Below are 11,681 nucleotides of genomic sequence, written 5' to 3'. Positions count from 1 at the left end.
CTGTTCACTAAATAGCTGATGCCGTCTAAGATTAATCCAGTATTTGACCGAATGCTTTTTGAACCTGATTAAACTATACTTTATTTTTAATTTAAAGTTACAATGGCTACGTACTTTACACAGCGAGGGAATAAAAGCAAGTGGCGTGACAAAATTCCAGCGCATTAAAATTAGGCTTACGGTTTGTTAAAACAATGGAAAATAGGACTACAGTTAGGCTTATGTACTAGGAATGTAAACGCTAGGACAGAGTAAAAAATGAATTGAGCAAATCAAAAAATGAGCATAAGTAAAATACTAAGTTTAACCGAGTGTGTGAAACTTGAGTGTAAGATAAATTTAGCGATGTGTTGTTGACTCAGTTAGCTGGGTAAAGGGTGCTCCACATATATCTACTAAGAAAAGGAACTGTGTTATTCATTTCGCTAAACGGAACTAAACATAGCCCTATTAAGTTGCCAAGAGCGCAACATATGGTCCTCCGATCCATCCGCAAGGAATCGGACCCAACTCCCACTCATTCGCAAAACATACATTTACATAAGTATACATACGTTTCGCAAAAGAAAAACGAGCTGAATCGGCGGGACAAACGAAAAAGACAAAAATTAAATATTACATAGTTTGATACGGAAAAAGTGCATAAAAACAAACAGTTTACGCAAACAAAAACACAGTGTACTAAACTCAACATAAAACAATTGCTAAAAACATCTAAATAGACATAAACTTAGCTTACAAATTGCTGAAAAAACAATATATTTACATTCTTGTTTACTATACATGCATACCTACATGCACTTGTATTAACAACCCATCAAGGAAAAAAGTGAACAAAGAAATAAACAGTGCTGAACAAAAACAATGTTGAGTGTAAATATGAATATGTACATTCATATGTAAACAACAAATAAACTAAGGCCAAATTTCTAAAACTAAAACAGAGCTAATGAGACTATACAAACAATAATAGAGAAATTTAAAATTTAATCAAAAAATAAACGAAATTCAACAAACACACAAACGAAGTGTCTACAGCAGCAGACCACCGAGTAGGTGGCCCAGCAGCAACAATAATACCAGCAGTCCCGCAAACAACAGAAGCATCCCGGTAGGCAATAGGCATGAAACTATTGGCGTTTCAAGTGAATTTGCTGTGGCCAAAGCAGCTACATTACGAGCAACCACAAAGGTCGGAAAAAGAAAAACCCCCCGCAAAAAAATCACAGTAGGTGGAAAAAATAAATAAATAGATTTCCAATGCTCAAGTAAGTGACTCTCACATATGTACGTTTACTAAACTCCAAATTATACACATACCTATACGTTTGATAACTCACCTATCTATTTGCTCCTCGATTTCCTTATCGGGCAACCACATATGCATACCTACAAATAATCTTCCCGCAGGATTCTCATTTGATGAAAACTTACGTACGAAGGAAAAAAAATATGTACTCATAAAGCTTCAAATTCCCTACTGCTTACCTACTCACCGCGCGAGTACAAAATACTTTCTATGCTTAACTCCTAGCACATCTCGCTCATGATATATGTACATATGTACATAAATACATACATACGAGTACATGCACTTGAATTTGCGTGCCAAATATTCTCAAACAGCATAATTAGTACATATAGAACCTGTATGCACATGCCTAACCTCCCTCATAATAGTAAGAGCAGAATTTTGTGCATTTGCTCCAATCTCAATTAGCAATCCTAAATTGCACACAGTATACATGGGTTATTATAAATATATACACTTTTATATACGCACATACATTTTTTGTTTTCCCCTTTGTGCGGTATCCGCTGATCGCGTTGTATTTGCATGCGGCGTATAAACAAGCATACGCACGTACATAAGTGGTCGACATACACAAGTGCTCTCCAGTAGTATTCGGACAACATAGTAAATTAATGAAAAGGTTAATAAAATAAAAGTGTAATAGGTAATAAATAATTAAAATAAAATTAAATAAAAGAAATTAATACAAAATATACTAGAATTTTCAGAAATTTCGTATTCTCTCTTACCAGCTCTGTAGATATACGAAAACAAAACATATATGTATGTATGTATTTAAACCTAAACAAAAAAAAAAACACAAATGAATTTTTATACAAACAAGAATTCGCTCAAAATACACATCCACACATTAACAATGAGGGGCGAATTAATAGAACTTCTCGAAACACTAAAAAGGTTCATTTTCCAAACCCATATGTTGGAAAAGATCTGCTCAAGGCTATCGAATCTTGAAAAATCAAATTTCTGTGACATCCGACTAAGACTCGAGTTAGAAGATGTCACTAAATGGTGGGATATAATTACTGAAGTTTATGACCGCGTGACCGAGCCACACAAAAGAATATGTCAACCCAAATACGAGTCCTCACTCTAATCGTATAAAAGAATTAAAGCCAAAATATACTTACGGCTCAGTGAATTAGCTCTTAATCCTCACTCCGCAAATTCAAATGTCCCACAAACTGACGATACACAAATAATACCCATATCCCAAGAGCCCCCTCTCACAGACACGGCTCATATCACCACTTCGCCATCCACTGTTCTAAATACTCAGCCTGCGGCAGAGGATGTAGCAGGTCTAGAGCAAACTGAACAAAAATTTATTCAAAAAACTCTAACTGTCATGCATTCCCCTTCTACAAGCGGAATCTCAAATAACATAGGAGTCCCCTCTACTAGCTCCGTTATAAACACCGAAAGTTCAAACTCCCAACGTCCTACTCCACAGAACTTTAACTCCAAGACTCCGAGCTCTACCTCAGAGAGTTCAAACTATTACTGGCCTAGCTCTGCAATTAAGAACTGTGGTACATATCCAATAAGTCTCATCCCAAGCTTATACTACAATACACCTAGTTCTGCAATCAGGAACTTTAATATAAATTGTAAGAGTCCTTACTCAAAGGCAGTATACTGCAGCATAAGTTCTAACTCCAAGAACGTACACTCAAATATGCCAAAGTTAAATTGGAAAACTTCACTCTCTCAAACTCTTAGGGCCGTTTGCACCATGTCTAGTTAATTCTAACTCCCAGTTAAACATCTTTATCGACGTTATCGACACCCATCATATAACATGTGATCGATAAAGCAGTTAACGTGCCTAACTGAAGGATGTACCTCCAGTTAGCGTTAACTAGACATGGTGCAAACGGCCCTAAGCCGCACTCACGGTTAAGCAGCTAAATACAATCCCCAATGCATTAAACCCATCTTAACTCCAATTTCTCAGAAAAGAACACGCGGAAAATTCCCGCCCGGCAGGGCAACTGTCGCCAATGAAAATTAAGGCGAACTTAAACCCTGGCAAGACCATAGCTACACCTCTCAGTAGCAGGTCCTCACTGCCCTGCTCCAACACAAACACTCCGAACTCAAAACTAGGCAAGACAACAACTGCACCTCTTAGTAGCAGGTCCTCATTGCTAAACACTCATTTTAAATCCCCACACCAATCATGCATGGAAAACGTATCCCTTACGGTATGTTGACAACGCTTTCCGGATAGTAAACTTAATCGGTATTCCTCACCCAAGACAACGGCCAGGAACTCAGCAGAAAAAATGCTTTTTACGGAATCTCATATCGCAGCCTTGGTTTCTTCAAAACGTGTTCGTGATCCAACACCACTGTCGCAACGGAAAGGAATAATTCTACTAATCATCCTGTACACACACAATCCCCACGAGAACAAGCACAAACCTTCACGATGCTATATTATAAACCGAACCTTGAAGCCAACCCAAACTGTTACCCAAGGGCCAGTTCTATCACACTACTCACTTCTACTGGGTGAAGTAAAATACAAGCTCTGCGAATTCAGATGCAGAGGCAAATTACCCAGCAAACAAACTCCGCCTCAACTGGTTACTTCAGGACCCAACCATCTCAGTACCACGCTACTGGACTTAATACACCAAAGAGTCAGCAAACCCAAAATGAAATTAATGTGTCAACCACAAATCCAAATACAAAATAAGACGTGCACATTAGGCTGGGTCGATTTTGTATGGGGGAAAATAAAAGTCATTTTACCGCATTGTAATAGGAATATTATGATGTCTTAGGTCTCAGCCAATTGTTATTGGCCACAAAAGATTTATTTAAAACTTATCTTTATCCCGCGCTATTGAATCAAAGTGTATGAATTTTGAAAATGAAACTTTGGCTTGTAATATCCATGGAATGCGTTATTGTTATAAACAGGACGATACATCAAATTAAGGGCTATTAAATTTAGAACCTCACGTTCATTTATCATTTTTCAATAAGTCTACACGTTTTTAAGATATTAAAATAAAAAATAAGAAAACTATGGTTTTCCCTTATGAATTTTCAATTCTTCTTTACTTCAGCAACGAAGTGAAAAATACAAAAAAGTGAGACGAGATTTATTTCAAACCTTTTAATGTTTATATAATATTAAAATGACCATGGACTTGGTCACGCCGATTTGGTCAGTTTTCAAGATCGTGGTGAATGAATGTATTGTCAAAGATTAGGAATCGTTCGACAAGTTAATAGTAGTTTCAAACATATAAGTATTTACATACATTACAATTAGGGTGAGAAACGCCCATTTTAAGTCCATTTTTGCAGTCTTGAAAACTGGTGCGGAATGGTTTCATTAGTCGCCGCAGAAGCACATTTTTCGCGGTTTCTAAATTTGCCGTTATATGAAAGTAGGGGACGTGCAATAAGTGTTTAGATATACATAAATATTTTAGTTAATTCCATTATGTGAAAAAGTGTCTGTAAGTAAATGCAATAGTCTTTAACATATCCTGGGAAATCCTTTTGCGGACTCTCCAATTGGACGATATTGCTTTGCATTCAGCTTGAACGAAAAAAGTCACTCGCTTGCACAGTTTTCTGTAATCCGGTTCTTTTATTTAAAGGTTATTTATACAATTGAAGAGAAATTTTTTTAGAAAAAAACTGGAAATCCACTTAAGTTTTTCGATATAACTTTGGTAAATGTTACTCGATCGGTGCGTAATAATTAACAAATTGAAGGCGAGACTTAATGTTACTGATTTTTGATAATAATATGACTAAAATAGTTCAGATTATAAACAAATTATTTAAAAAAAAAAAAATCTTGAACAAAATTTTTTATCATTTTCTTATATTTGCAATTTTTATATTGTATGCATAAACATAAGTAAACCAATTAGTGTGTCTAGAAGTTGTGCCTGTTCAGTGTTTCCATACTAATTTGCATAAACAAAATTTTTCCGCGATGATGGAAAATAATGGATATTCTATTAGAGCTACCGAAATTGTTCCTAAATTTGCAAAAAATCGCAAACTATAGCTAATATTAAAAAATGATTAGAATATTTGGAACTAGCGATCTAAATGCACGCCAGCAATATTAATGTTGTTCTTTACATCTTTTGACTATAGGCCAGTGCAATTATCAAGAGAACAATTAAAATTTTCTTGAAAATAGATGAGTTTGAGATTAACGATAAGATAAAGGGCTGCGCGAAATGATACTTGACGTTATCTTTTGCGTTAAAGGATTCATTATCAAATAATATGGACCAAAATTTTTGGCTAAACCCAGAATTTTTAACAAGAATTGGTCTTATTCGACTAGTGTGCTGTGGGTCACTTGGCGGTCGATGCGCGGGCTCTTACAATTAAAATGAAAGACTAATATTTCGCAGGCTTGATGTTGACTTCATGATACAATATATTTTCACTATTACCAAGGGATTTGAGAAAAATTAAATTTTCGACCCGCCCTAGTGCACATGCAGACATCGCCACCAAGAAAACGATCGTCTCCTCAACTGGTTACATAAGAACCAGGCCCAACCCACTATGCCTCGAAGATGTGTTGCTCAACTTATCAAAACGGTATCCAACCCGCAATCACCAACATAACAGGCTAAGAACCAAAATGAATAAGGCCCAATGCGCAATGCCTAGTAATCAAACAGACAAAATACAACATTTTCATTATGGTACTCCGCCGACTTATAGGCATTTCTCTCATAACTCATCTCATCAGCTGTTACCTCGAGCATTATTAACGCATGAGTTACTCAAAGTGTATTGGCAAACATATATACCACACCGGAAGTGTAACCGTCTCAAGACAAGGCGTATACTATTTTCTCTGTAGGCCATTTATTCCTGGCCGAACTCTAAGAGTGGCGGATGTCATCACACGCGAAGATGATTAATCCATACATTTATTTAATACACTAAATTTTATCACTCTTGTTTCATATCTCGTTGCATTAACTCAAACCTCAAACTCACACAAACATAAATATGACCCGCCTGATGCTTCTCTTAATTCTCCTTCACAGGGTTCTGGATAAGCTAAAGGAAAGAAGGTACACTCATATACCACGCAGCCGTCTCGCCGCCGTCAAGACGCGTGCAGCCATTGAAGATAATTGAGAATAGGTATAGGTATCAGCGCTGCAGGCCGGGCGCCATGTTGAAGACATGAGCACTTCTCATCGGGCTGGCATCGCCCTTGGGTGAAATTTCCAAGAAGAGGCAACACTGGCCGGTAGATAACGCAGAAAGTAACTTCTGAATTTGACATTCGGCACTAGCAATCGAACCGCCGTGATAACCTAACGCACATCGCTCTGATTTTAAATTATTTTTCCTCTCGTTCTCTACTTAAATATTTATATGTCAAGTATTATACAGTCCGTTCGCAAATAAATAGAAATTTTGTATACATATATATATCTACTAAGAAAAGGAACTGTGTTTTTCATTTCGCTAAACGAAACTAAACATAGCCCTATTAAGTTGCCAAGAGCGCAACAGTTATATAAACTATAATTTTTGTAAACAATAGTTTAATGAAGTTAAATTAAAAAACTTTTCATGCATGTATGTACTTATAAAAATTAATTTCTTAATTCATTATTGTATATTTATTCATTAATTTTTATTATATTTTATTGTGTTCATTTCATGTTCATAAGAAAAATTAAATAAACATTTTTAAGAGCGTTTTCTAATATTACGTTCAAATTGGCCCCATATAACTTGTTAAGTAAAAAAAAGCTTTTTGTAAAACACAATCGGCAAGCTTAAATCGGAAAGTCGTAGCATAAAATAATGTTCCATAGTAGTATTTTTATTGGTCGCTCGTTTACTGGAGAACGTCATAATCCAAAGAGACATTTTTTTCAGGTAAGTATGCAAAAATGGCTGCCGATCCTTATTTTATATTCGCCGAAAAATGCGTTCCGCTATCCTCCAATTGTTTCCCTGGAACTTTACCCTATAAACCTTAGACTCTATAATCTCTCTTTAGCCAAAGTAAGAAACCAAATGGATTTTTAATGACAGAGTTATCATCTAATATTTCAAGCAAGTGTTGCATATATTAGCGAAAGAGTGGATACAACTATCTTTAAAATACCATTTCAACTATTATTATCGTGGAAAAATTAAGAAATTTATGCCATTTTCCAGAAAGAATACCTTTAAGAGGCATATTTTTGTTTAGATATAGTATGTGTATGTACATAAAAATACAAATTAGTCTAATATTAATTATATTATACCTTAAAAATTACCTGAATTCATCAATTCATGTTTGTATTAAAAAGAAAAACAATTTTATTTTATGTTTTTCTTTTTTTAGTTTAGATACTGCAAAAGGCGTACTTTATTATTTTGGAATTAAAAACGTAGCAGATCGTAGGTAAAGCGGAGTAGCGTAGTAAGTTTAAAACTTTCGCTGAAACCGTAGTAAATCTACTACGATTGTAGTGAAACTCTAACCCTGTTGGCGTGTCAAATGAAAGCTTTTGGCTCATTCTGATTGGCTGAAGCAGAAAGCTTTCTGATACAACTCTGCGCTGAACTGGTTTTCAAACGAGTTAAATGATTTAACTGGTTCAATTTTCCAACAACAATTGCATGCGATTTAACTTGTTTATGAACATGTTTTGTTCATTTAACTGGTTCAAGCCCACTTAACATGTTTAACTCGTCAATTTGAACATAGTATAACACGCGCAAAAAACGACGCAGTTTTGTACAATATAAAAAAATGGCAACTATTAATCAGCGCGATACACGAATACCATGACAAAATCAGAATGTATTGGTGTGCTCATCAATGCTATAGACAGACCAAAAATGTAACTCGATAGTAACCTTACCAGAGTTATTTAACGCAAGTAAAAAATTAAGCAAATATAAAAGGTTAAGTTAAATTTTTCGATATTTTGAAATATTAATATCTTATGAATTATGTAACCGATTAAACAAATAATGGCGTCAAAACAATGATGATTAATTTATCTTACATTTGATGTACACAATTTATCTCTTTTTATATTTTTACGTCAAAAATACTAAATAAAAAAAAAATTAAATTTTTTCATAAAATTAGCTTTTTTGAAGAAACTTGCATAATTAGAAGGAAAAGTCCTCGTTTTCATTAGGAGCAGATTGTGGGAAAAAGCGATAGCACGGGGATACCAGTGGTTGATACAGCGATGGATGCAGATGTAACCACCGACCATACGAGCCAGGCACAGCAAAGTATCCCGAGTACCAGTTCAGCCAGATCAACTAGTGCTGTAAGCAGTGAACCACCTCAGCCTGTCATGGTGGAAGCTGACCCCGTAGATCAGCGTGAGGCACAAAATAGCATTATCTCTATTCTTCAGAAGCAAATTTCGTCATTGGAATGTGAGCTGAAAAAGGTACAAGGTAAGGTTAGAGAAAGTGAGGCGCAAAATTGCCAACTTAAAGTAGCGCTTCATGAACACGCCTCGTCGCTTCCCGTTATGTGCGAAACGGTCAGAGACCCTGTTACATGCTCCGTTGGTCGCTCAGTGCAAAGCACCGCTGCTCTGCCTGCCGCGCCGAACTTCGACGCCGTTGCCGGCGCCACTCAAGGTGCTATGACCAACTACCCTGCCACGAGTATAGCCGCTCTGGCTGCCGCGCCTAACTTTGACGGCGCTGCCGGCGCCATAATCAGCTACGTTGCCGCGGATAGTGCCGCTCTGCCTGCCGCGCCAGATTTTGGTGTCGCGACTGGCGCCGCCCAACCTGCTGTGAGCCAGCACACATTCTCAAATAGCGCTGATCTGCCTACCGCGCTTAACCTCGCCGCTGCAAATTGCGCCGCTCAATCTGCTCCGTCCAGCTACGCTGCCGCGTATGCCGCCGCTCTGCCTGTGGCGCCTTATTTCACCGGCGCTGTCGCTCCTACTGCAACGCCAACATTTGCCATCCAAACTCCAGTAACGCCACTCACTTCCGGCACATGCGTTCCTCCATTTACTGCAGCGCCAAACACCACCGCTGCCATAGCACCTAACTTCGCCACGGCGCCTGCCGCCGCAATCGTTGCTACTACGTTCGCTGCCGAAGCGCATCGCCCACCAATAGTCACGTCACCAGCGATTGCCAGTGCTACGCATGCTGGCCTTGCCAACGCGTTTATTAGACCTTCGTTATCAGTAAATGACCATTCCGTCGCTCCAGTTTCAGCTACCCCAGGTATGCCCTTTGGGGTGATGCAACCTCGAAAACTCCAAGATTTGCCGGAGTTCAGTGGTCTAGCCGAAGACAGGCCACAATTCATAACCGCGTTCACTCAGCCAAAGTCTGCATATGGATACACTGACCTTGAAAACAACCAGCGCTTCAGAAGTGTTTGAAAGGCGAGGCTAGGGAAACTGTGAAGTCCCTACTAATATATCCGAATCATGTCAGTGCTATTATCTAACATTAACGCTTTCGTTTCTGGCGTCCTGAGCAGCTCATTCAAAGCCAGCTTGCTCTCCTGAAAGATATAGCGCCTGTAACAGAGAGCGGAGTTTTGAAGTTAATACCGTTCGCGTCAAAAGTCAGAAACTTGTCAGCATTTTTGCAATCCGCTGGGGGTCACCAATATTTAGCTAATCCATTCTTGATTTCAGAATTTACCAGCAAGCTGCCAATGTCAAGGAAGATCGAGTGGGCACGATATTCTTCGGTGGTGCAGCCATATCCAACTGTGATGCATTTCAGCGACTGGCTGAGTGACACTGCCAACCTGATTTGCAGGGTACAGGAGCAGCGATAGATGAATAGCGATCGAATACACTAACGTGCTGTGTGTGCCATGGTGATCACAAGCTTCCAGAATGCAAACGTTTTCTCGACGCGAGTGTTGCGGAGAGGTGGAAAGAGGTCAAACGGTTACGATTATGCTTCGGATGTCTGAGTAAAGGCCACTCGTCGGCTTCGTAGACCTTGTCCGTCCCATGGATGCAAGAGAACGCACCACCAACTGTTCCACGAGTCGACGCCTACGCGCTCCTCTACAGAAAAATCTTCAGTAAGGCAAGGGCCATAACGTAACACCAACGAAGCTGCGGTTCTGCGTTGGCCATACTAAGTCAAGCAAGCTGCTGTTCCGAATCTTGCCGGTCGCATTACATAATGGAAGAAAAAGTATCGACACCTATGCCTTGTTTGATGAAGGATCGTCTGTGACTATGATTGACGAGTCACTAGCTGTGGAGCTTGGCTTACAGGGTGAACATCAAAAACTGAATGTGCAGTGGTTTGGTGGTCACAAGGCGCAAGAGCCCTCAAAGGTTGTGAGCGTGTTAGTAAGCGGAACGGGAATGAAGAAGAAGCACAAACTGAGTAACGTCTTCAGTGTCTGTAACCTGAGTTTGCCATCGCAGAGCCTCAGCGAAACCGATATACGCGGTCATATCAAACATATGAAACATCTGCCGTTGTTGCCATATAGTGGAGCTTCGCCTAGACTCCTCATAGGGCTTGACCACTGCCATCTGGGTATCCCGACTGAGACTATGAGGATCCAAGCTAACGGACCATGTGCCGCAAACACAGAGTTGGGTTGGACCGTGTTCGAGCCAACGATAAGATCAGCACCACGGCCTACAGCAGGTTCATTCGTAGGGCATACCGTTGACCAATCACTGGAAAATATGGTATGCGAATATTTTGAAACGGAGAACTTTGGAGTAAAGCCGTATCCACCAATTGAGAGAGCTGAAGACGCACGCGCACGATCGCTACTAATTTCAACAACGCGTCGCGTAGACGGGCGATACAAAGTGGGCCTACTTTAAAAACGCGACTGCATCAATATGCCCGAAAGCTACTCAAGAGCATTCAAACGGTTGGTACACATCGAAAAGCGTATGCAGAGAGATCTAGTGTTTGCGTCAGCCTATAGAGAAATAATCAACTCGTATATCGACAAAGACCACGCTCGCAAAATTTCACCCGATGAGGCCACACTGCATTGTCCAAAGACGTGGTACTTGCATATATGTAATACTCCTATATTGGCAGTAAGAGCTAGTACCGTCCGAAAACACTACAGTACAGATATATCAATGAACACGTACGAAAGAAAAGGAACCCATACGTTTATAAATAAACATGTACACGACACATTTACAACAAGTAAGAAAGTCTAAGTTCGGGCGGAGCCGAACATTAAATACCCGGCGCAAGTATTAAATATATGTTTTCCACCTTTCCGAAAGCTACCGCTACATGATAAGCCGGGGTGTATACATTTTAAGTAAATTAGCGTCCTTAAATTTCGAAATATTGAAATTTCAAGCATATCTGAAATTTACCGTTATATGAAAAGCGGCCT

The 11,681-nt window shown here is 39.0% G+C and overlaps 1 protein-coding gene across 1 annotated transcript; it reads left to right on the top strand.

The window, feature by feature from the left end:
* Window positions 1-8,535: 8,535 nt before the first annotated feature.
* Window positions 8,536-9,711, top strand: LOC108364040 (endochitinase A-like). Its single transcript, XM_017617590.1, has one exon. It carries the CDS (start codon window positions 8,536-8,538, stop codon window positions 9,709-9,711), a length of 1,176 nt encoding a protein of 391 aa, XP_017473079.1.
* The last annotated feature ends 1,970 nt before the right edge of the window (window positions 9,712-11,681 follow it).

This window comes from Rhagoletis zephyria, unplaced genomic scaffold (genome assembly GCF_001687245.7).
Source record: "Rhagoletis zephyria isolate East Lansing unplaced genomic scaffold, Rhagoletis_zephyria_1.1 Rzeph_scaffold_01447, whole genome shotgun sequence".
Taxonomy (NCBI): Eukaryota; Metazoa; Arthropoda; class Insecta; order Diptera; family Tephritidae; genus Rhagoletis; species Rhagoletis zephyria.
The sequence above is the reverse complement of the archived record's forward strand: the minus strand, read 5'-3'. Positions and strand labels throughout refer to the sequence as shown.

What these genes read in the sequence shown, in the direction of transcription:
- LOC108364040 (XM_017617590.1), top strand. Translation starts at nt 8,536, where the DNA reads ATGGATGCAGATGTAACCACCGACCATACGAGCCAGGCACAGCAAAGT.